The sequence below is a fragment of the Rhinatrema bivittatum genome, chromosome 8, assembly GCF_901001135.1.
Source record: "Rhinatrema bivittatum chromosome 8, aRhiBiv1.1, whole genome shotgun sequence".
In the NCBI taxonomy this organism is placed as follows: domain Eukaryota; kingdom Metazoa; phylum Chordata; class Amphibia; order Gymnophiona; family Rhinatrematidae; genus Rhinatrema; species Rhinatrema bivittatum.
This window is the reverse complement of record NC_042622.1, coordinates 269,041,389-269,067,347: the sequence shown is the minus strand read 5'-3', so window position 1 is coordinate 269,067,347 and position 25,959 is coordinate 269,041,389. Positions and strand designations below refer to the sequence as shown.

Sequence of the window (25,959 nt, the reverse complement as noted above, 5' to 3'; positions counted from 1 at the left end):
TCTTTGATATTTCGCTACATTAGGAGGGAAGCCATTTACTTGTACTATATCCAATGAGAGGGAAAATATAAATCCAAGATTATGAGAAGTCATGGATTTAAAGAACTGAATCAATTGACTTTAACATCCAAATTGAGAAGAGATTGAAGGAAGTCACAAACTTATTAAAAATCACATGTAACATCTTAAAACACAATATATGAGCTTTATAGTCTTTAAATCACAAAATAACAGCAGACACCTCCTCAATACAAAAGAAAATTATTATTTACCTGCTAATTTTCGTTCCTGTAGTACCATGGATCAGTCCAGACAGTGGGTTATGTCCCCAATCCAGCAGATGGAGTCAGCACAAGCTTTGAGGGGGCGTATCCATATATACTACTACCCCCTCTGCAGGAGTTCAGTATCGAGTATATCAAAGCCCGAGTAGAAACCCCCGAAGGATCAAGTTTGTGGAAACAGATAATGAAAACAATTGTAACCGCAACAAGTAACTGCAAACATCCTACCAACTTGTAGGGAGCTGTGAAAAACAGCGAAAAGAAACAACTGTGAAGACACAGAACACTGCGAGCAAGAAGTAACGCAGAGCAGAGCAGGATCAAGAACCCAAACGCGGTGGGCGTCTGGACTGATCCATGGTACTACAGGAACGAAAATTAGCAGGTAAATAATAATTTTCTTTTCCCTGTACGTACCTGGATCAGTCCAGACAGTGGGATGTACCCAAGCTTCCCTAAATCGGGTGGGGTCCTGCGAGGCCTGCTCGGAGAACCTGCTCGCCAAAGTGTCCAGAGACTGAAGAGGCGAGGTGCAGACGATAGTGCCTCGAGAACGTGTGTAACGATTTCCAGGTGGCTGCCCTACAAATTTCCTGCGAGCATACCGCGCGAACCTCCGCCCAGGAAGCCGCCTGAGAACGTGTAGAATGCGCTATGATTCCGGGTGGGAGAGTCCGACCCGCCCCAATGTAGGAAGCAGCAATGCCGGCCTTCAGACATCTGGCAATGGTAGCCTTCGAGGCCTGAGACCCCTTCTTAGGACCGGCCCAGAGTACAAAGAGATGGTCAGAGGTTCGGAACTCATTTGTAGCCTCCAGATAGAGGCGCAGAGTGCGCTTGACATTCAAGAGACGGAGAGACTTCGGCTCTGAGGAAGAGAAGGACAGCAACTCCACCGTCTGGTTCACATGGAATGCAGAAACCACCTTCGGAAGGAAGGAGGGAACGGTGCGAAGCGAAACTCCAGAGTCGGAGAAACGGAGATAGGGCTCTCTACACAACAGAGCCTGCAGCTCCGAGATGCGTCGAGCGGAACAGATGGCCACAAGAAATACAGTCTTGAGAGTGAGATCCTTTATCGTTGCGCTGCGCAGCGGCTCGAACGGTGGTCCCTACAGGGAGCGAAGCACAAAGTTAAGACTCCAGGAGGGACAAGGGTCCCGTAACGGAGGACGCATATGCTTGACACCCTTGAGAAAACGAGCAATGTCAGAATGCTGTAGAAGAGAGCCCCATCGCTCAACAGCGAGCCAAGGGCGGCCAACTGAACCCGTAGTGAATTATAGGCGAGCCCTTTTTCCACCCCCGCCTGTAGAAACTGAAGGATCTGAGGTACAGAAGCCTTAGCGGGTCTCGTGGCCTGGCTGGTACACCACAGCTCGAACACCTTCCAGACTCGAACATAGGCCGATGTCTTTCGTGCCCGCAATAGCGTGGATACTACCGCCTCCAGGTAGCCCCGACGCCGGAGGCGGCGCCTCTCAAAAGCCAGGCCGCAAGACAGAAGAATTCTGCCTGCTCGAAAAATACCGGGCCCTGATGTAGGAGCTGGGGGAGGTGCCCCAGCCTGATTGGCCCGTCGATCACCAGCTGTAGCAGGTCCGCAAACCAGGGTCGCCTGGGCCATTCTGGGGTGACGAAAACCACGGTCCCCTGATGGCTTTCTATTCTGCGGAGCATCCTGCCCACCAGGGGCCATGGTGGAAAAGAAAGATATGGCGGCCACGGGAGGACCAGGGCATCCACTCCCTCCGCGCTCTCTCCGGCGACTGAAGAAGCGTGGAGCCTTGGCGTTGAGAGCGGACGCCATCAGATCCAAGTGGGGGGCCCCCCACCGATGGACGAGAAGTTGCATTGCTTTGTCGGAGAGAGACCACTCTCCGGGTCCAGCAGTTGACGACTGAGGAAGTCCGCCTGGACGTTGTCCACACCGGCGACGTGCGAGGCCGCTAGCCGGACGAGATGACGCTCCGCCCATTGCATCAGCAGCGCCGCCTCGAGCGCGACCTGCGGGCTGCGCGTGCCTCCTTGTCGGTTGATGTAGACCACGGTGGTAGCGTTGTCCGATAGGATTCTGACTTCTCGGTTCCGAAGAAGCGGGAGGAAATGTCGCAGAGCTAGCCGGACCGCTCTGGTTTCCAGACGGTTGATTGACCACTTCGCCTCCACCGTGGACCACGTCCCCTGCGTGGCGCTTCGATCGCAGACTCCACCCCAGCCTGCTAGACTGGCATAGGTGGTCACCACCACCCAATTTGGCAGATCGAGGGACATGCCACGGGCCAGGTTCGGCGGATCCAACCACCAGCCCAGACTGTCCCTGGCATTCTGTGGGAGCGGGAGAATCATCTGATAGTCCTGCAATACTGGTTTCCAACGGGAGAAGAGCGCCCACTGTAAGGTCCTGAGGTGCGCGAAAGCCCAAGGTACAAGGTCGATGGTGGACCCCATCACTCCCAGGAGTTGCAGGTAGTCCCAGGAGGTGGGCTCTGGTAACGCAGAGAACCGTCGTGTGTGATCCCGCAAGGATTGAGCTTTGTCCTGGCGCAGAAAAACTTTGCCCAGTAGGGTGTCGAAAGTTGCCCCCAAAAAAAACCCAAGCGTTGCGAGGGCATGAGGGAGCTCTTGGAGAAGTTCACTACCCATCCCAGGGAATGTAGAAACCGTACTACTCGAGTCACCGCTGAGCGTCCATGATCGAATGACTTCGCCCGGAGGAGCCAATCGTCCAGATAAGGATGAACCAGGATGCCCTCCTTCCGGAGAGCTGCCGCCACAACTACCATGATCTTGGTGAAGGTGTGCAGCGCCGGCGCCAATCCAAACGCGAGAGCCGTGAACTGAAAATGCTGGTCCAGAATTTTGAAACGAAGGAAACTGTGGTGGTCCGGGCGGATGGGAATGTGCAGGTAGGCCTCCGTTAAGTCCAGGGAGGCGAGGAACTCCCCCCGATGCACCGCCGCAATCACTGACCGGAGCATTTCCATGCGGAACCGAATGACTCGAAGGGATTTGTTGACTTCCTTGAGGACTAGGATAGGCCGGAAGGAACCGTCCTTCTTTGGTACGACGAAATAGATGGAATAGTGGCCCGAGCCCACCTCTCCGAAGGGCACGGGCGCAGTAGCGCCTATCTCCCGGAGTCTGTCCAGAGTCAGCTGCACCGCTCCTCTCTTGAGGTCCGAGCCACAGGGGGAAAAGATGAACCTTCCCTGCGGGGGGCGGACAAATTCCAATGCGTAGCCGTGTTTTATGGTATCCAGGACCCACTGGTCCGAGGTGATCCGTGCCCACTCCGCTTAGAAATACGTTAGTCGGTCCCCAATCCTGGGGACAGGGGAGTGGGCGAGACTGGCATCATTGTGAAGACTTGGTATAGGGGTTCCCGGTTCCGGGAGTAGTGCGTGCGGGCCGATGCCCGCAGAAGGCGCGCAACCAGGGCTGAGACCTGGGGGCGGATGGCCGGGAGCCCGTCTGTCTGTAGCCCCTGTAGCGCCGTTGCGCTCTGGCTCTGGTCCGAGAAGAAGAAAACGCTCTGGATGGTCGAAACCTATCCTCCGGCAGCCGATGAACAGCGTTCTCCCCCAGGGACTTGATGATCTGGTCCAAATCCTCCCCGAAGAGGAACTTGCCCCTGAAGGGAAGAGAGCCCAGACTGGACTTAGAGGACGTATCAGACGCCCAATTGCGTAGCCACAGTAGTCGTCGTGCTGCCACTACCGAAACCATGGATCTTGTGAGGACCCGAAAAAGGTCGTACGAGGCGTCCGCCCCATTCGCCACTGCGGCTTCTAGCCGATCTGCCTGGGCAGCCTCATCGGACGGCAGGTTCTGAGACGTGAGGAGTTGTTGCACCCAAAGGAGACTAGCCCGCTGGCCAAGCGAACTGCACATCACCGCCCGCATACCCAGAGCGGAGACCTCGAAAACCCGCTTAAGGAAAACTTCCAACTTACGATCCTGTGTGTCCCGCAATGCCGCACCTCCCGTCACTGGGATAGTCGTCCTCTTCGTGACCGCCGACACTGCGGAGTCCACCTTTGGGACCTTGATGAGGTCCAGAAAATCTTCGGGGAGCGGGTACAGCTTTTCCATAGCCCGGCTGCTCTTCAGGGAGGCCTCCGGGGTGTCCCATTCCCTGGTGAGAAGTTGTAAAAACGAGTCATGAATGGGAAAAAGCCCGAGCCCTCGGCCGGAGTGCCGCCAGGACAGGATCTCCCTTCCTTGAAGAAGTGATGACAGCGGGAGCTACTGGGGCAGGCGGGTCTGGTGGCGGATCCAAATCTAATTCTTGGATGATCTGCGGGATGAGGTCGTCCAGCTCTTCCCTCTGGAAGAGGCGTAGGGTACGCGGATCATCCCCCTCCTGTGTGCCGTCCCCTTGTCCCCCGTCCGGGAGGTCAAGTCCATGTCCCGCTGGGTCTGGCACCGCCCCCACTGCCGCGGGCGTGGATCGGACCCGGGTAGGAAGGCGGGAGGCCCCCACTCCCTGAGGGTCGGGGGGGGCCGGCGTCGAGGGCGACATCCGAGGGATCTTAGGAGGGGGGGGGGGGGGCCCACAGGTGCTTCCAGCCCCTGCAGATAAGCGGTATGCATGAGCAGGATAAACTCCGGAGAGAACCCCGGCCTGCTCGGGTGCGCTTCGGGGGCGGCGTGGTTCCTGCTCCCTGGCTCTGGGTGCTTGGTTCCTGCACCAAAATCGGGGGAACACCCCCGCTGGTAGAGTCCTCCAGGGATCCGTTCTCCCTCCTGGCCTCCAGGGATCCGTTCCCCCTCGTGGCCTGCGCCTCAGGGCGCTCAGAATGTAAAATGGCCGCCGTTCCCCGCCAAAAATGGCGGAGTGGCCGGCCCGCACCGCCCGGGCAAAAAAAGAGAAATCAGTCAGGGACTGTGAGGTACCTTCCCCCCCGGGAAGGCATCGTGCACAGATGCCCTCCCGGGAAATCCGGGACCCCGGGTCTCCGCAGGCCGCACAGCGGGACGGCCGCGGCATCGGGATCGCTGCAGGAGAAAAGAAAAAGCCACGGGGGGGGCCACGCGCACAAAGGCGCCGCTGCGGGGGGGCCCGGTCGGCCCGCACTGCCCGCTGTCTGAAAATAGAGGAGGGTGCCGCGGGGGGGCCTTCCTGGCCACACGACCCGCCCCAGACATCTTTCCCTAAATGGCTCAGCAGCCCATGAGGAGCTGTAAAATGGCCGCGGGTGAGGGAGTAAAGAGCGAAGAGGCCGGCTCCACCGGCTTTCGCGGGCACCGGGGGCTGAGCTGTGAAGGAAAAAACTACAAAGGAAAAACAAACTTACCCCTGGCTGCAACGAGAAATAAACAGCAAGGCCGCAGAGAAGAGACAAGGAAGATAAGCCACTCCCCAGAAGTTGAAAGAACTCTGCCTTACTTTTTTTTTTTTTTTTTTAAACTTAATACAAACTTGATACAAACTTGATCCACAGAAAAAGACAACAACAAGCCATAATCAAGCAAGAAAGTGAAGAAAAAGGAGGGGAAGTCTGATTCCCCTACTCGCATCTGCTGGAGTCAGAAGATACTGAACTCCTGCAGAGGGGGTAGTAGTATATATGGATACGCCCCCTCAAAGCTTGTGCTGACTCCATCTGCTGGATTGGGGACATAACCCACTGTCTGGACTGATCCAGGTACGTACAGGGAACTTTAATTATAATCGCAACAGGAGGTGAATCTTTTCTAAATTATTCACTAAATCCACACCTTTTATTCCCCAATTCACTCCTTAATTGAAGAACATGGCATCAGAGGTTGCCCTTATGTGCTAATGTATTGTCCATCCGCCACCGCTCGCCATGCAATGGGCTCTCTCCTGCGTGACGGAGGATCTCTGTGGCGTTATGTCCCCAATCCAGCAGATGGAGTCAGCCCAAAGCTTCGAGGGGGCGTCACCATAAATACTACTACCCCCTCTGCAGGAGTTCAGTATCGAGTATATCAAAGCCCGAGTAAACCGAAACCCCCTGCTTGGATCAAGTTGAAAACAGGACGGCAACAATAAGCCGCTGAGAGATAACTGAGTAAACTGAAAAACCGACCCACCAACGGGTGGGCGGACACGAACATAGCGTGTCAACCTCCAAGGGAGTAAACAGTGACAGGGAAAACTGGAAACACGTAAGAACAAACAACAGCAGTAAGTGCACTACTGTAAATAGGAGACACAGCTGAACAGACTCAGCATCCACATACAGTCGAGCAGGAGTAGGCCCTAGGACCCAAATGCGGTGGGCGTCTGGACTGATCCATGGTACTACAGGAACGAAAATTAGCAGGTAAGTAATAATTTTCTTTTCCCTGTACGTACCTGGATCAGTCCAGACAGTGGGATGTACCCAAGCTTCCCTAACCCGGGTGGGATCCTGCGAGACCTGCTCGTAGGACCTGTTCGCCAAAATGTCCCTGGACGGACGAGGCGAGATGTAGTCTATAGTGTCTCGAGAACGTGTGCAACGATTTCCAGGTGGCCGCTCTACAGATTTCTTGCGAAGACACCGAGCGGCTCTCTGCCCAGGAGGCCGCCTGAGCGCGTGTCGAGTGTGCTACGATGCCGGGTGGGGGAGTCCGCCCCACCCCAATATAGGAGGCGGCAATGCCGGCCTTCAGCCATCTGGCAATGGTCGTCTTCGAAGCCTGAGATCCCTTGCGGGGACCGGACCAAAGGACGAAGAGATGGTCAGAAGTCCGGAAATCATTCGTAGCCTCCAGGTAGAGCCTCAGGGTGCGCTTGACGTCAAGGAGACGAAGAGATCGCGGCTCCGACGAAGAGAACGATGGAAGTACCACCGTCTGATTCACGTGGAACGCAGACACCACCTTCGGAAGGAAGGAGGGGACAGTGCGAAGTGAAACACCCGAATCGGAGAACCTGAGATAAGGTTCCCTACACGACAGGGCCTGCAACTCCGAAATACGCCGAGCGGAGCAGATGGCCACTAGGAACACCGCCTTGAGGGTGAGATCCTTGATCGTCGCATTCCGCAGTGGTTCAAACGGAGGTCCTGACATAGAGCGTAGTACCAGATTGAGACTCCACGAGGGACAAGGATCGCGCAGTGGAGGCCGCAAATGCTTGACCCCCTTGAGGAAACGGGCGATGTCCGGATGTCGTCACAGAAATGCCAAAGAAAATGAAAAACATCAAGTCAGAGTCACTGAGATTTGGCAGTGCAGTTACATGGCGGTCATTCCAGCCATCACTGTGGCAACCCATGAGATGGCCAATTAAATTAGAATGGCTAGCAATAACAATATCGAGGTCAATATTCAAAGGGATTTGTCCAGCTAAGTTCAGACTTAGCTGGACAAACCCCGAATTTTAAATTTCCCTCCACACGGAACAACTACATGTTGGGATCCTGTTAGAGGATTCTTTTACTTAACTCTAGTAGGGGAACTATTGGTATAGGGAAAGTCTTAGAAGTAACATTGTAGGTTTTCATCACCCCCATGTGGAAGCTAGAAATGGTATGTCTTGTGGCACTCAGAGCCAGTGCACCATTTTACCTTGTGGATTCCCCATTGAGTTTGAAGAGGCAGTATATGTCCTGTGCTCTAATGTTTCTATTAATTAACTTAAGCTCAATGGACATCATTCTCTTTAGATGAGAGTTTCTTTCCACCCTCTCAATACACCATAAAAACTTCAAATGATTTGTTTAATTTTGGAGTTTCAAGTACTTTGGGACTCAGTTAAGCTGAGTTTTTTTCTACTCTACTATCAACTGGGAAAAGTTCACTTCATATGCAAGATGGACCTGAGATCACCAAGATCCAAGGAGAGGATGAATTCCAGCCATCCTAAGAGGAGAAAGAAGGAGATAGTGGAGAAAGAAGTTGGAGTGGAACCTAATCAGGCCCATGAACATCTTACAAAAGATAAGGAGAAGAGGAGCTAGCGAAATTTGCATGATGCTGAACAGGATTAAGGAGAAGGACATGTGCCTTTTAGGTACAGTGAGGAAACTAAGGAATTTCAAGAAATATAAACCACGAGAAGGAGGTAGGAGATAAAAATGACTGTGTAATATAAATTTCATCTTTGATATTTCGCTACATTAGGAGGGAAGCCATTTACTTGTACTATATCCAATGAGAGGGAAAATATAAATCCAAGATTATGAGAAGTCATGGATTTAAAGAACTGAATCAATTGACTTTAACATCCAAATTGAGAAGAGATTGAAGGAAGTCACAAACTTATTAAAAATCACATGTAACATCTTAAAACACAATATATGAGCTTTATAGTCTTTAAATCACAAAATAACAGCAGACACCTCCTCAATACAACTTTAATTATAATCGCAACAGGAGGTGAATCTTTTCTAAATTATTCACTAAATCCACACCTTTTATTCCCCAATTCACTCCTTAATTGAAGAACATGGCATCAGAGGTTGCCCTTATGTGCTAATGTATTGTCCATCCGCCACCGCTCGCCATGCAATGGGCCCCCAAGCAGGATCAGTGGAAAGCACCGAAACCTCATTCGTTCGCCGATTCTACCCCAATATCCTCTTTATTCTCGGTGTAAAACCACCTTGAACCTAAAAATGACCTATTCATGGAACATTAAGAAAAAACAATGCCAACACTTTCCTGCCTACGCCAAAAGGGATGCCGAGCAGCCCGCAGGCTCCTGAGCGCATGGCCCTATTCCTTACCAATGCAGGCTCCACTGGGGGACAGCTTGTATCCAGTGGAGCACTCACACCTGTAGCTGCCAGGGATGTTGATGCAATCGGCGTTGTGTTGGCACAGGTTTTCCCCGCTGCTGCACTCATCAATATCTGATGATGAAGAGAGAGAAATAATAATGGTCAAATACTAACAGCAGTGGTGGGAGGTAGAAATAAGGGCAGTGAGGATATGTCTGAAGAGGCGGGGCCTGAGTGCCTGGAGACAAAGCTGGTCTTAGGAGACTCAGGCCCCAGAGAGAGGGAGGCCATGCCCCGAGAAACCGAGACTGGCAGCCTGGACAAGAGCCTGCCTTTAGTGCCAGGAGTTCATGCTCGAGTGCCTGGAGGCCCTGGGGGACACTGGTGCAATTAGTATTACACTGCAAAAGGTTTTTGCCAAAAAAACAATAGTCAGTAGCTGTTGGGAACAAACAAAAAACAATACAAATAAAATCATTGTGTAGTAAGGTAGTGCTCAGAGACTTAGGGAGGTGTTCTAGGAGGTCCCTGGAGGTGAAGCCACGATCCTGAAAGCAGGCCACGTCACTGGCAGTGGGGGCCACGAAGCTGGAGCTGTGTTACCGGAGGAGGGTGGCCATGACCGGGCACGGAGCTTACCCTCGCAGATCAGCAGGATGTTGTTGTAGCTGAAGCCCATGGGACACTCGCAGCGGAAGCTGCCAATCTGGTTAATGCAGACGCCATTGCTGCAGATAGCTGGGATCTCGCTGCACTCATCGATATCTGAACGTGGGAAAATAACCCAAAATAAAAGCGCCCATCATGAAGCATCCAGACTATTAGACCGTTGGAATGGCTGACACTCCACCCGCCCCCTGATTTTTTATCACATTTAAAATGCTTCCTCAATCAAAGGATCAGATTGGACTGTTCCACCGCAATGGGTGAAGTAAGCAGAGTTGCTTACTTGTAATAGGTGTTTTCCGAGGACAGTAGGATGCCAGGCCTCACACACGGGTGACATCATCAGATAGAGCCCAGCCCGGAACTTTGATCTCAAAGATTCTAGAACTTTCAAACATGCCCTACTGAGCATGTGCAGCTGTAGTTATCACCCTGACCCCTAGGCAGAGTCCCTCAGTCAATGATATAGCTAATACATGGAAAAACCAACTCACAGGTCAAGCAGGTGGGTTTCCTGAGGACTGGCATCCTGCTGTCCTAGGAGAACACCTGTTACAGGTAAGCAACTGCTTTCTCCGAGGACAGGCAGGATGGCAGTCCTTCCCTGACTCTGATGACTCTGACGCCTCTCCACTTGCAGAGGCCTCCAGTGAGCTCTGCTCTTAGCCACCGAAGTCATCTCTTCACAGGTCATTAAACCAAACCTGTGGTGCAGCCTCCTGGCCACCAGGAGTCCTCGGCAAACCCAGTCTCCAGACTTGCCCAGCTCCTCCTCCTTGCCTGCACCACACCCAAGCCTCAGTCCTATTTAATCCAGCCTTGCCAAACCCTCCTTGCTTTCGCATGGAGTCGCCCTTGGCTCCTTGCCCTAGCCACTATTGCCTTGTGGCCTCCAGGCCCTCTCGCTCCTTGCCTTGCCTTGCAGCCTACCCAGGCCTTTCATTGCCTTTCCCTGTGGCCTCCAGACCTTCTCACTCCTTGCCTTGCAGCCGACCCTTGTGGACTTCCGGCCTTCTCACTCCTTGTCTTGCGGCCTTCTAGACTTTACTAGCTCTGTGGCTTGCTACACCTTCCCTTGCTTTGTGATCTATTCAGGCATTACCCTGTTCTACAGCCTATCCTATCCAGGCCTCCTTAGCTCAGTGTGCCTTCAGGCCTGTATGTTTGGTGTTCCTTGTTCTGTGTGTCCTGTCTTTGTCCTGTCTTGCCTGAACCCAAGCCTCAGTTTCAGTGCTTGCCCACACTCTGTTCCCATACGAGCACCAGTCCTTACCTGCATTTTGTTCCAGTACAAGCACCAGTCCTTGCCAAGCACGCTCCAAGATGTAGAGCCACTGTAGCCAAGCCCTACTGGCCCCCAGATTCCAAGGGCTCAATCTGCAGGGGAGTGGGCTGGCTAGGCAGAAGACCAGCCCAAGTCCTGTCCTGTCATCTCATGCTACTACTCACATGGTGTACCTTGAGTTCAGCCCAGCCAAGCTTGACATTGCCAATGTACCAGACAGATATGACCACTCAGGACAAACGTCATGAGTGACAGGTGATGAAAGGTAAACCCTGAAATGGGATTGCCAACCCAAAAACCCCAAGTAGGGAGTTAAGTTAAACCTGAAGCTCATCCATGCTCCACCCTGTCAAGGGTAGGCCTATCCATACTGTCCACAGGATAACCCAGGTGATTAGGGAGGCACTTTGGTCAATCCAGTGAAATATTTATTTATTTATTTACTTATTTATTTAAAAGTTTCTTGTATTCCACTTATACATGTTGTGGTCTAAGCAGCTTACAAATTAAAATCACATACATAATTCAAGGTGAGAAACATAAAACAAACATTAGTAAATATAATCAAATTTAAAAATAATAGATTAACATTTAAAAAACAAAACAAATAAACACATAATTTTTATTTATTTATTTATTTTATTTAACAACTTTTAATATACCGACATTCGTGTGGCACATCACGCCGGTTTACAGGTAACTCAAATATAGGAGGAAATTACAATGAACAGGGAGCAAGGGATTGGAGCAGGCCAGAAAGAGGAGAGGGGAAGGGGAGACAGGAGAAGAGAGGGAAGAGATAGGTAGCATGAGTAAGAAAAGAGCAACCGTTAATGTTGATAGAACTTATTTACAGAGGTATGTATTTACAATAGAACTATTTACCATAGATTACATTAGTTTAATTAAAACATTCTTGTAAAATTGCAATAGGTTGGAATGAGAGGGCGGAGGGGGGATGCCTAGGGTGAGGGAAGGTCGGGCGGGGGGGGGGGGGGGGGAGGGAGGGGGAGATTAGGAGGGGGAGGGCTATGTGGGTACGTCTAGGTTTGGTTGGTTTCCGGATAGGCCTTTCTGAAAAGCCAGGTTTTGAGACCTTTTTTGAAGGTGGCCAGTGAGGGTTCAAGGCGGAGAAAAGTGGGAAGGGAGTTCCAGAGTGTAGGGCCGGCTATAGTGAAGGCCCTTTCTCTCGTGGATGTGAGATGAGAAATTTTAAGGGAGGGAGTATGAAGGGTACCTGCGAGGGAGGATCTGGTTGGACGGGTGGAAATGCGGAAGTGAGGCGAGTCCTTGAGCCAGGGGTTGGTTTTGTAGAGCAGATTGTGAAGGATGGTAAGGGTTTTATATTGAATACGGAAAGAGATAGGTAACCAGTGGAGGTCCTTAAGTATAGGGGTGATGTGGTCTCTTTTTCGGGTGTTAGTTAAGATTCTCGCCATGGCGTTCTGTAGGATTTGTAGTGGTTTGATGGTCGACTCTGGGAGGCCAAGGAGGAGGGAATTGCAGTAGTCCACTTTGGAGAGGATAGTGGTCTGCAGAACTAGGCGGAAATCTTGTGTGTGGAGAAGGGGTTTAAGCTTTTTCAGGATGTGGAGTTTATAAAAGCCCCCCTTTAGAAGGGATTTAATATGGGCTTTGAAATCGAGGCGCTGGTCTAGTTCAATACCAAGGTCTCTCACAGACGGGGATGAGGTGGGGGGAGATGAAGTGTTATAGGGGGGTGAGAGTGAGGGTGAGAGTTCAGGTTGATTGGATATAATGAGTATCTCGGTTTTAGAAGCATTAAGGGCAAGGTGAAGGTTGGATAGTAGTCCCAGAGTTGGAGGGTTTCTTTTAGCGTATTTTGGATGGGGATGAGGATTTGAACGTCGTCGGCATATAGGAAGAAGTTCAATCCTAGGTCGGAGAGCAGGTGGCACAGGTGCAGTATATAAATATTGAAAAGGGTAGAGGAGAGTGAGGATCCCTGAGGAACTCCTTGCGTGAGAGAAATGTGCGAAGATTCAGCTTTGTCAATTTTTACTATGTATTCTCTGTGGGAGAGGTATGAGGAGAACCATAATAAAGCAGTGCCTGCTAGAAGGGAAAGTAGGATTTGATGATTGACGGTGTCGAAGGCAGCTGAGATATCAAGGATGGCAAGGAGATAGGATGTCCCTTGGCCCATGCCTATGAGGATGGTGTTGGTGATTGCTAGCAGAAGATTTTCAGTGTTACGCTCCTTACGGAATCCAAATTGGGATGGATGTAAGATGTGGTGGTCCTCGAGGAAGTCAGATAATTGTGAATTGACTACCTTCTCTAGTACTTTGGCAATGAGAGGGAGGTTGGAAATAGGACGATAGTTTGCTGGGTCAGAGGGGTTAAGGGAAGGTTTTTTGAGGAGGGGCTTGACGACTGCTATTTTGAGTGGGTCTGGGACTTTGCCAGATGACAGTGAGCAATTTATGATGTCGGCTAGGGATTTAGCTATAGAGGTGGGTATGGAGAGGAGGGTTTTTGTGGGGATGGTGTCTGCTATGTGCGAAGCTGGTTTTATCTTTTTTAGGATAGACTCTATCTCCGAGGTAGATGTGAGGTCTAGGGATTTCAGTGTGGGGCCGTTATGATTGGGGAGCAGTGGGGAAGGGATAGGTTTGGGGAGGAAGCGCTTGATGATGTTTGCGATTTTGTCATGGAAATACTTTGCAAGCTCTTCACATTTTTTCATAGGGTTGCTTTCCTGGGATGTGGGATGGGAGGGCTTTGTGAGGTCAGCAACGTAGGAGAAAAGGGCGCTTGAATTGAATTGATAGTCGTGGATTCTAGCTGAGTAGAAGTCACGTTTGGCTTTGAGAGTGGCTTGCCTGTAGTTGTGTAGGGTCTGTTTGTATTCTGCCACATGCGTGGGAGTGGGTAGCCGGCGCCATAAACGCTCCTTCGATCTGAGGGTCTGCTTTAGCTTTTTTAGGTCATTGTGGTACCATGGTTTCTTGTCTTTCTGAGAGAGGGGGATTTCTTTGTGGATTAAGGGACATAGCTCTTCGGCTATGGAACTGGTGATATTGTTCCATGATTGAAGGGCTGCATCAGGACTTGAAAGGTCCAGGGTCTTGGTGGCTGTTTCAATCGCGAGGGATATGGCCTCAGGGGGGCAGGGTTTACGGAAAGAGATTGTTTTTCTTTGTGTGTGAGGTGTAACGGGGGGGGGAGTTAAGGGTACCAGTGGCATTAATGATAAAATGGTCAGACCATGGGACGGGGGTGACTACAGGGGAGTTGGGAACTGAGATGTGGGAATTGACAAAGAGTAGGTCAAGGGTGTGACCTGCTTTGTGCGTCGGGGTGGTGATGGTCTGTTGGAATCCTAGGGCTGAGAGGGAGATAAGGAGGGCTTCACAGGCAGAGGATGGGGGGTTAGAGTCCATATGGAGGTTAAAGTCTCCAAGGATAATTGCGGGTATGTCAGGCTTAATGTTGTCTATAAGGAACTCAATGAGAGGGGAGGGGTCGTGCTCAAGAAGGCCAGGGGGGGCATAAATGAGGCAGATTTGTAGGGTGGTAGATTTAAATAACCCGATTTCGAGTCTAGGAGGAGGGGGAAGTGGGAAGCAGTTTGAGGTTGAGGTATTTTTTTGTGGCCAGGAGTAACCCTCCACCTCTTTTCTTCGGCCTGGGAATAGAAAAAATGTCATAGGTCTGGTGGGGTAGCTGGTTAAGGAAGACGTGGTCTGAATCTTTTAGCCATGATTCTGTAATGGCACATATGTCGGGATTGTCATCTGAGAGCAGGTCGTGAAGGATGGGAGCTTTTTTGAGTATAGATTGTACATTGATTAGGGTAATAGCTAGGGTTGCCAGGCCTAGAAATTGGGTGAGGGGTGAGATCATGATCGGGATTAATGACTTCCGAGAGATGGGTGGGTGTGTATGTATGGGGTAGGTTTTGCGCAGGTGGGGGTGGTAAGTGATAGGGATGGACAAAAGGCACATTTCACATAAGCTGGTATGGTTTCAGTAATAAGGCAGATAAGGCGGTTATGTTCCAGTGTGCAGTATGAAGCAGTATAATGCAGTATAAAGCAGATAATGCAAGTGGTGCAAAAAATAAGGTAAGTATGGTAAATATGTCCCAGGAAGCAGAGAGCAGTGGTACTGGTAGTACAAACAAAATGTCCCCGTGTGTGGTAGTTCCAGAAAATAATAGTGGTAGTACAGATAGGTAGCTCACGTGACGATGTAATCCAATCACTTGATAGGCAGCAGAGGTTCAGGGCCTGGAGATCGGAGCGAATCCCGTAGGGTAAAGTCGGACTATCCGACGAACTGTCCAGGGGTTCACACTGAGCAGTCAACGGAGCGGCACAAAGGAGCGCACTAAGAGGCAAGCCCCTTAGGTCGCGCTCCTTCGGGCGTGCGACGCACGGCGCGCGGCGCCGGAGTTGCAGCTGGCTTTAAGGAGCCTGAGGGCCCCTTGTGGTTGGCTGGCTGCTGGTGGGGGGCGGGCCTTCGCGGCGTTCGTGCGGTCGGAGGACGGCACAGGAAGCCGCGTGGTCGGGCCCGGATCCAGCGGAGGTAAGAGTGAATTTAAAGGGCCTTACCCCGGTGGGTCTGTGGCGCCGATCGCGCAGGCCTTCGCTCGGTCCGGTCTCGGCTGAAGCTGAAGATCGCCGGAGAAGAGGGGGAGCTCGGTGCTGCAGCTGGCTTTAAGGAGCCTGAGGGCCCCTTGTGGTTGGCTGGCTGCTGGTGGGGGGCGGGCCTTCGCGGCGTTCGTGCGGTCGGAGGACGGCAGGGGACGGCACAGGAAGCCGGGTGGTCGGGCCCGGATCCAGCGGAGGTAAGAGCGAATTTAAAGGGCCTTACCCCGGTGGGTCTGTGGCGCCGATCGCGCAGGCCTTCGCTCGGTCCGGTCTCAGCTGAAGCTGAAGATCGCCGGAGAAGAGGGGGAGCTCGGTGCTGCAGCTGGCTTTAAGGAGCCTGAGGGCCCCTTGTGGTTGGCTGGCTGCTGGTGGGGGGCGGGCCTTCGCGGCGTTCGTGCGGTCGGAGGACGGCAGAGGACGGCACAGGAAGCCGCGTGGTCGGGCCCGGATCCAGTGGAGGTAAGAGTGAATTTAAAGGGCCTTACCCCGGTGGGTCTGTGGCACCGATCGCGCAGGCCTTCGCTCGGTCCGGTCTCGGCTGAAGCTGAAGATCGCCGGAGAAGGAGACAAGGAACATAGCATAAGCAGAGTAGTATTATTAATCTGTATAGGTTAAACTGAAGGCAGTGCAACAAAGGTGTGTTTTCAATTTTTTCTTGAATTTCTTTGGGTTAGCTGTGATTTTGGGAAAGAATTCCAAAGTAGAGGACCTGCCACTGAGAAAGCAGGGCAGTACTGGCCAGAGCTTGGCAAAAACACAGGGAAAAGGTGGTGTACCGATCCTTGCAGTTATACCAGGAAGACTCAGGCGAGGAACTGTAGACATAGACTGAAGCGAGGACACTGTAGACTTAGACTCAAGGCATAGGACCAAAGTGCTGGGTCGAGACTACGACGCAGCGCGCCCTACACAGTCCACCCATGGGACTGGTCGCGGACCAAGCTGGGCTCGAAGCAGACTCTAGGAGAGATAATGGAAGCTGATACTGGAACATGACGAAGATACTGAAGAGGCCTGCACCGGGGCGCGCCCTACACAGTCCACACATGGGACTGGTCTCAGACCACGCTAGTGCGGAGCAGGGTCAAACAGAATCTAGACATGGAAGGACGCAAATTGCAATAGGCTCCGAAGACCGGGACAAGATTCAAGCACAGGATTCACGATTCTCAAAGATTAAAACTTAGGACTGAAGCAGAAGTCTTCCAGAGAGTTGCACTGCGGAGATGAGGATAACCTTTGTACCGTGAGGCGCCCTACACAGCCCACCCGTGGGACTGGTCGTGGACCACGACAACGGCATGCCAGGAAAGTGGACATCAGGAAACCAAGGCATTGAGGCAGAGGCAAAGACTAAGGCATCAGGAAGGACATCGGACATCAGGAGGTACGAACGAAGAACATCAGGAACATGAAGACACCTAAAGACAAGGACAAAGGACATCAGGAACCTGAAGACAACTGGAGGCCCGGACGAAGGACATCAGGAACATGAAGACGACTGAAGACCTGGACGAAGGACATCAGTAACATGAAGACGAAGCCGTCAACGCAGGAGAAGACCACGGAGGACCTGGACCGGTCAGAAGACACAGACAACTGTGGAACCCTGATCCAAAGGCCAGGAATAACTGAAGAGGAGGCCCTTTTATAGGGCAGAAGCAGGAAACTGGGTGGAGCTGGATTCCGGTGGGGCCAGGAGCACTTCCTGCTACTGGCCCTTTAAATGTTGAGCTGAGGTACGTGCCTGCGCCTAGGGTGAGGAGCTGGAGAGCAGAAGAGGGAGAGACCCGATGGCGGCATCCCCGCCGCATGTAAGGCATGCTGGCGGTGCTCCTGCCGCCAAGAAGACGGTGAAGAGGCAGGCAGTAGCAGGGAGGGCTTCCCTGCCATCTAGGACACCAGCAGCGGCTCCAGCCGCAAAGAGGAAGTAGGAGCAGCAGCGGTGGCCCAGCCGCGGAGGGGAGAGGCTCCCAATGGCATCAGCCCTGCCGCGCAGGGCAAGAGACAGCCACGGCCTCTGGGCCGCGGAGGACGGAGTCAGCAGCGTCCTGCCGCGTAGAAGAGAACAGATGGGTGGAGGAGCTGCCTGCGGCTCACCGCGGGCAGGGCCATAACAACATGCTCAGTAGGTCATGTTTGAAGGCTCTAGAATCTTTGAGTTCAAAGTTCCAGGCCAGGCTCCATCCAGTGATGTCACCCGTGTGTGAGGACGTCCTCGGAGAAGCTTATTTACCCTGATTCTGGAAAAAAAAATAACATACGTTAAGTTTTATATGGCAAGTGATGTTCTTATGGTATATAATAGTGGTTCTCTACCAGGTACTTGGAGCACAACTGGCCAGTCAGGTTTTCAGGATATCCACAAGGAATATGCATGAGATAGAATGGCAAACAATAGAGGCAGTGCATGCAAATCTATCAAAAGCAGATTCCTTGTGGTTATCCTGAAAACCTAAATGGCTAGGTGTGCCCTGAGGAATAGGTTGAGAATCCCTGGTATGAGAGATATCATTTTGTGCTATTTGAGGCAGACTGCACCAGGGTTTTTCACTCATCCAGTGCATGCTAAAATCTTTATATCCACAATACCAGATGAGAAGCCATATGCGATGGCCACTGATTTAACTGTAGTATAAGTGCACATTCTCATCCAACCAAACCGCATGGATTAGCATATGGAATGTAGAGTTATTTCCCCATAAACTGATAGAGCAGGTAGAGGTCCCGTGCAAGTATGTTGTCAGGATACCAACATGTGACATATGTACCAAGCTCTTAGCCTTGCCTGTTGGGTAGGAAGCCCTTAGCTAGCATAGTAAGGAAATAATGAAATTGTGATCACTTACCAATGGGTTTTCCGGTCTGAATGTCAATAATGAATCCAGGAGACTGATTTCCACAGAGCACCTGATATTCAGCTATAAAAACAACCATCACAAAGAGTAAAAGTCAAAAACTGAAAAAATCAGTACATATTGTCTATAAATGTAAACAAAATCAGCAAGGATCAGGCAGGCCACAGAAACATAGCATATGATAATTATATCCGGTATGTTCAATGGCCGCTGGACAAGTCACTTATTTGGCTATCTTAATAGCTGGATAAGTTGTGGACAGGTCAGGGCAGCACTACTTAGCTGGATAAGTTATCCTGAAAACCTAAATGACTAGGTGTATCCTGAGGAATGGGTTGAGAACCCCTGGTACAAGAGATAGAAGGAGCTGCTTACTTAGAACAGGAGTTCTCCAAGGACAGCAGGATGTTAATCCTCACCCATGGGTGACAACATCAGATGGAGCCTCGATAAAAGAAAACATATCTCAAAGTTTCTAGAACTTTGACTAGGCACATTGAGCATGAACCCAAACACTGGGCCCTAGGTGGGAGAGTTGGGTTCTACACTTCAAACAGGTTTCTAAGGACAGGCAGGCTGAACCTACTGTCATGTCAGCCATTCCTATCCAAATAGAGCAGCTTTTAAACTAGAATAAGGATACTAATGAAACAGGAGCGTTAGGGCATCCCGACAGAGAGGTTCCAATAAAAGCAAACATAGTCCATGTGCCTATATGTAAAAAATCACCGACGTAATGATTTCCAAATTATCCCTAACAACTGAAAAGCAGGTTGTTAATACAAACAAAAAACACACTTTGAAATGTCTATATGCCAATGCCAGAAGTCTAAGAAGTAAATTGGGAGAGTTAGAGTGTATAGCAGTGAATGATGAGATTGACATAATTGGCATCACAGAGACATGGTGGAAGGAGGATAACCAATGAGACAGTGCTATATCAGGGTACAAATTATATCGCAATGATAGGGAGGATCAACTTGGTGGGGGTGTGGCACCTTATGTCCAGGAGGGTATAGAGTCCAACAGGATAAAGATCATACAAGAGACTAAATGCTCAGTAGAATCTATATGGGTAGAAATCCCATGTGTGCTGGGTAAGAGTATAGTGATAGGAGTATACTACCATCCACCTGGACAAAATGCTCAGACAGATGATGAAATGCTAAGAGAAATCAGGGGAGCTAACCAATTTGGCAGTGCAATAATAATGGGAGATTTCAATTACCCCAATATTGACTGGGTAAATGTAACATCAGGTCTTGCTAGAGACAAAGTTCCTGGATGTAATAAATGACTGCTTCATGGAACAATTGGTTCAGGAACCAACAAGAGAGGGAGCTATTTTAGATTTAATTCTTAGTGGAACGCAGGATTTGGTCAGAGAAGTAACGGTGGTGGGGCCACTTGGCAACAGTGATCATAACATGATGAAATTTAAACTAATAACTGGAAGGGGGACAATAAGTAAATCTGCAGCCCTAACACTAAACTTTCAAAAGGGAAACTTTGATAAAATGAAGAAAATAGTTAGACTGAAAGGTGCAGCTGCAAAGGTTAAAAGTGTTCAACAGGCATGGGCATCGTTTAAAAACACAATCCTAGAGGCGCAGTCCATATGTATTCCACACATTAAGAAAGGTGGAAGGAAGGCAAAATGATTACCGGCATGGTTAAAAGGTGAGGTGAAAGAGGCTATTTTAGCCAAAAAAAATCCTTCAAAAATTGGAAGAAGGATTCATCTGAAGAAAATAGAATAAAACATAAGCATTGTCAAGTCAAGTGTAAGACAGGTGAAGAGAGAATTTGAATTGAAGTTGGCCATAGAGGCAAAAATTCACAATAAAAACTTTTAAAAATATATCCAAAGCAAGAAACCTGTGAGAGAGTCGGCGCCATTTTTCATTACGGCAACACGATTCGAGTGCAGGAGGTCGTTCCTGGACCCCCGCTGGACTTTTGGCAAGTCTTGTGGGGGTCAGGAGGCCCCCCCAAGCTGGCTAAAAGTCCCTGGGGGTCCAGCGGGGGTCCGGGAGCGATCTCCTACGTTCGTGACGTCGGGGGACAGGAACCAAAATGGCGCCGGCGCTACCTTTGCCCTGTCATATGACAGGGCAAAGGTAGCGCCGGCGCCATTTCTATCAACGCACCCGTGGTCCGAGAGTGGAAGATCACAACGGGACCCCCCCACTGGACCCCAGGTAATTTAAGACATTTTGGGGGGGTTCGGGAGGGTGGGGGATTTATTTTAAAGGGTCGGGGTGGGTTTTAGGGTTGTTTTAGTGTGCCGGTTTTTCCCGCCCTCCCACTGGACCCCAGGTAATTTAAGACATTTTGGGGGGGGGGTTCGGGAGGGTGGGGGATTTATTTTAAAGGGTCGGGGTGGGTTTTAGGGATGTTTTAGTGTGCCGGTTTTCCCGCCCTCCCCCGATTTACGATTTACACGATATTTAACAAAACAAAACCGCGACGATCCGATTCCTTCCACCCCCCAGCCGAAATCGATCGTTAAGAAGATCGATCACACGATTCACATCTCTAATATATATATAAATGATCTGGAAAGGAATACGACGAGTGAAGTTATCAAATTTGCAGATGATACAAAATTATTCAGAGTAGTTAAATCACAAGCGGATTGTGATATATTACAGGAGGACCTTGCAAGACTGGAAGATTGGGCATCCAAATGGCAGATGAAATTTAATGTGGACAAGTGCAAGGTATTGCATATAGGGAAAAATAACCCTTGCTGTAGTTACACGATGTTAAGTTCCATATTAGGAGCTACCACCCAGGAAAAAGATCTAGGTGTCATAGTGGATAATACATCATCGGCTCAGTGTGCTACAGCAGTCAAAAAAGCAAACACCATGGTGAGACCGCACCTTGAATTCTGTGTACAATTCTGGTCATCACATCTAAAAAAGGATATAGTTGCGATGGAGAAGGTACAGAGAAGGGCAACCAAAATGATAAAGGGGATGGAACAGCTCCCCTATGAGGAAAGGCTGAAGAGATTAGGGCTGTTCAGCTTGGAGAAGAGACGGCTGAGGGGGGATATGATAGAGGTGTTTAACATCATGAGAGGTCTTGAACGAGTAGATGTGAATCAGTTATTTAAACTTTCGAATAATAGAAGGACTAGGGGGCATTCCACGAAGTTAGCAAGTAGCACATTTAAGACTAATCAGAGAAAATTCTTTTTCATTCAACGCACAATAAAGCTCTGGAATTTGTTGCCAGAGGATGTGGTTAGTGCAGTTAGTGTAGCTGGGTTCAAAAAAGGTTTGGCTAAGTTCTTGGAGGAGAAGTCCATTAACTGCTATTAATCAAGTTTACTTAGGGGATAGCCACTGCTATTAATTGTATCAGTAGCATGGGTTCTTCTTAGTGTTTGGGTAATTGCCAGGTTCTTATGGCCTGGATTGGCCACTGTTGGAAACAGGATGCTGGGCTTGAAGGACCCTTGGTCTGACCCAGCATGGCATGTTCTTATGTTCTTAGACAGAGATGTAAATGTGTGAAGAGAACTCCATGTCGCAGCCTTGCAGATCTCCTCCATGGGAACTGCTTGCAAGTGGGCCATATATGCTGCCATGGCTCTGACAGAATGAGCCGTGACATAACCCCCAAGATGCAGCTTCGCCAGGGCATAACAAAAGGAGAAGCAATCTGCTAGCCAATTGATATTGTCTGTTTGACAAGAGCAATGCACAAACTATTCTTGTGAAAAGAAATAAAATGTTGGGTGGACTGCCTATAGGCTTCTGTCCGCTTGCAGTACAAACTGTGCAGAGCTCGTTCGCCTTTGTGCGAATGGGGGCCTGGGAAAAAATACTGGCAGGACAATTGACCATTTAAGATGGAAATCAGTCACCATCTTAAGCAGGAACTTAGGATGCGTATGCAAGACCAACCTATCATAATAAAATTTAGTATAAGGTGGATGTCACTAAGGCCTGGACCTTGCTGACCCTGTGCGTGAAGTGACCGCCACCAAAAATATGACCTTCCAGGTCAGGTACTTCAAGTCACAGTTGCACAATGGCTCAAAAGGAGCTATCATCAGCTGAGCCAACACCACGCTGAGGTCCCAAGATATAGCAGGAGGCCTTAGGGGAGGCTGCAACTGAAGCAGACCCTGCATGAAATGTACAACTATAGGGTGTACAGAAATGGGTGTACCATCTACATACTGGTGGTATGTGCCAATTGCACTGAGATGGATTCTAATGGAGTTGGTTTTTAAGCCAGTTTCCGATAGGTGTAGAAGGTAGTCAAGCATAGTCGTCCTGTCCTCGTGAAGCTTCAAGAGAGTCTTCACCACTAAGGGAATCGGAGAATAAGCATACAGGAGACCCTTGCCCCAATGATGGGCAAGAGCATCTGAGGCTGGTTTGCCGTCTGACCTGTACAGGGAGCAGAACCGAGGAATCTTCCTGTTGCAGAGGGACATGAACAGATCTACATGCGGACTCCCCCAGAGGCGGAATATTCGATTCGCTGTCCCCTGATCCAGGGAACACTTGTGGGGTCTGAAGGCTCGACAGCCTGTCCGCTACCATGTTCTCCATCCCAGCCAAGTACATGGCCCTGAGTACCATCCCATGGGACAGGGCCCATGACCAGATCTGGACCGCTTCCCAACATAGGAGGTACGATCCCATGCCTCTCTGCTTGTGGACATATATGGTTGTTGCGTACCTGATCGCCCGAAGTTCTAGAAGCTTTGACATAAGTTTTCCATTGTCCTTGGAAAAATCATTTTGTGCTATTTGAGGCAGACTGCACCAGGGTTTTTCACTCATTCAGTGCAAGCGAACACCTTTTATCCACAATACCAGATGAGATGACATATGTAATAAGTTATCTCTCATCTGGTATTGGTACAGGGATCGGGCAGATTGCGGTGAGATATTACTGGCAGGCATCGGGCACGTCGTAGTCAAACATTAGTGGCAGGGGTCGGACAAGTGCTTGCTGCTGGTAGAGACTGAGCAAGTCACAGTGAGACGTTACCGGGAGGGACTGGGCAGGTACTTACTGCTTGCAGGAACTGGGCAGGGCTCGCACGGTTTGTTCCAAGCTTTGCCAATGTTGTAGGAACAGCAGCACATTTTCTTCGTCATGTTGAAGGCCAGCTCGTTCTCACAAGTGTCATTGTAGTGGCGATAGCACACGCTCTTCCTCATGTCTGCAGGGTACCAAGGAATAGCTCTCAGGGGACGCTTATGAGCTTTGTTATTTTCCCCTATTGGGGGGGGGGGGGGGGATTTTTAGCAGGCTTCAGATAGCACAGCCCATGCTGAAATTCGGAAGTCCATATTCATCAGCAGGGGGCGTGGGTAAATTATCCCGATAACTGAACTCAGACATTCAGGGGAACCCAGCTGGTTATGCATTCTGCTAAATATACCCAGGTAAAGTCCAACTTACCTGGATAATTTTAAGAGTACTCTCTGGCACAATCAGGCTTATCTAGATAATTTACCAGGATAACTCTGAATATCGGGGTTATCCAAGTAAATTATCCACGTAACTTAGCACCACCCTGGAATACCCCCCAAAATGCCCCCAATTTATCCAGATAATGTTTATCCAACTAAAGAGTTATCCAGATAATTTGGAACTGGTCAGATTGGCATGATTCTTAAATCCTGTGATTTGTGGTTTGTCCTGGACAAAAGTTTGAATACGGAACTCTTAGTTTTCCTAGGGGAATTAACAGCCCTATATGTTTGCAAAATGTGCCCTAGAACTTTTAATATAGACAGAACAGTGGATCATTCAAAAGAGGGAAACCATTGCAGTTTAAAGCTCCCTAGCACCATGCTGGCATTTTAGCTCAGTACTAACTTAAGAGGGAAAAGTGACTCCCAACATCATGCCGCGGCATTGGGCCAGTGCTGGCTTAGAGAACAGAGCATCATGTAACGCCATAACGGGGCACTGGGAGTGCTAGTTTAGAGAGACGAGTGCCCCCTACATCATGCTGGGTCACTGGGAGATTGCTGGGTCAGCGGATAGAATTCCCCCTACCACCATGCTGGGGCACTGGATTAGTAAATGGATCAGAGGGTAGAATTCCCCCTACCACCATGCTGGGGCACTGGATTAGTAAATGGATCAGAGGGTAGAATTCCCCCTACCACCATGCTGGGGCACTGGATTATTAAATGGATCAGAGGATAGAATTCCCCCTACCACCATGCTGGGGCACTGGATTAGTAAATGGATCAGAGGGTAGAATTCCCCCTACCACCATGCTGGGGCACTGGATTATTAAATGGATCAGAGGATAGAATTCCCCCTACCACCATGCTGGGGCACTGGATTAGTAAATGGATCAGAGGGTAGAATTCCCCCTACCACCATGCTGGGGCACTGGATTATTAAATGGATCAGAGGATAGAATTCCCCCTACCACCATGCTGGGGCACTGGATTATTAAATGGATCAGAGGATAGAATTCCCCCTACCACCATGCTGGGGCACTGGATTAGTAAATGGATCAGAGGGTAGAATTCCCCCTACCACCATGCTGGGGCACTGGATTAGTGTTGGCTCAGACGGTAGAATTCCCCCTACCACCATGCTGGGGCACTGGATTAGTAAATGGATCAGAGGATAGAATTCCCCCTACCACCATGCTGGGGCACTGGATTAGTGTTGGCTCAGAGGGTAGAATTCCCCCTACCACCATGCTGGGGCACTGGATTAGTAAATGGCTCAGAGGGTAGAATTCCCCCTACCACCATGCTGGGGCACTGGATTAGTGTTGGCTCAGAGGGTAGAATTCCCCCTACCACCATGCTGGGGCACTGGATTAGTAAATGGATCAGAGAGTAGAATTCCCCCTACCACCATGCTGGAGCACTGAATTAGTGCTGGATCAGGGGAAGAATGCCCCCTACCATCATGCTGGGGCACTGGATTGGTAAATGGATCAGAGGGTAGAATTCCCCCTACCACCATGCTGGGGCACTGGATTAGTAAATGGATCAGAGGGTAGAATTCCCCCTACCACCATGCTGGGGCACTGGATTAGTAAATGGATCAGAGGGTAGAATTCCCCCTACCACCATGCTGGGGCACTGGATTAGTAAATGGATCAGAGGGTAGAATTCCCCCTACCACCATGCTGGGGCACTGGATTAGTAAATGGATCAGAGGATAGAATTCCCCCTACCACCATGCTGGGGCACTGGATTAGTAAATGGATCAGAGGGTAGAATTCCCCCTACCACCATGCTGGGGCACTGGATTAGTAAATGGATCAGAGGGTAGAATTCCCCCAACCACCATGCTGGGGCACTGGATTAGTAAATGGATCAGAGGGTAGAATTCCCCCTACCACCATGCTGGGGCACTGGATTAGTAAATGGATCAGAGGGTAGAATTCCCCCTACCACCATGCTGGGGCACTGGATTAGTAAATGGATCAGAGGGTAGAATTCCCCCTACCACCATGCTGGGGCACTGGATTATTAAATGGATCAGAGGATAGAATTCCCCCTACCACCATGCTGGGGCACTGGATTAGTAAATGGATCAGAGGGTAG

At 50.1% G+C, this 25,959-nt stretch overlaps 1 protein-coding gene across 1 annotated transcript in view; it reads right to left on the bottom strand.

Annotated features, from left to right (window-relative positions):
* LOC115097632 (fibrillin-2-like) overlaps window positions 1-25,959 on the bottom strand; it is a 421,199-nt gene that overhangs the window by 107,528 nt on the left and 287,712 nt on the right. The window contains 4 exon segments of the mRNA XM_029613571.1: window positions 8,972-9,097; window positions 9,605-9,730; window positions 18,386-18,457; window positions 23,442-23,591. Coding sequence (XP_029469431.1) covers window positions 8,972-9,097; window positions 9,605-9,730; window positions 18,386-18,457; window positions 23,442-23,591 — 474 coding nt within the window.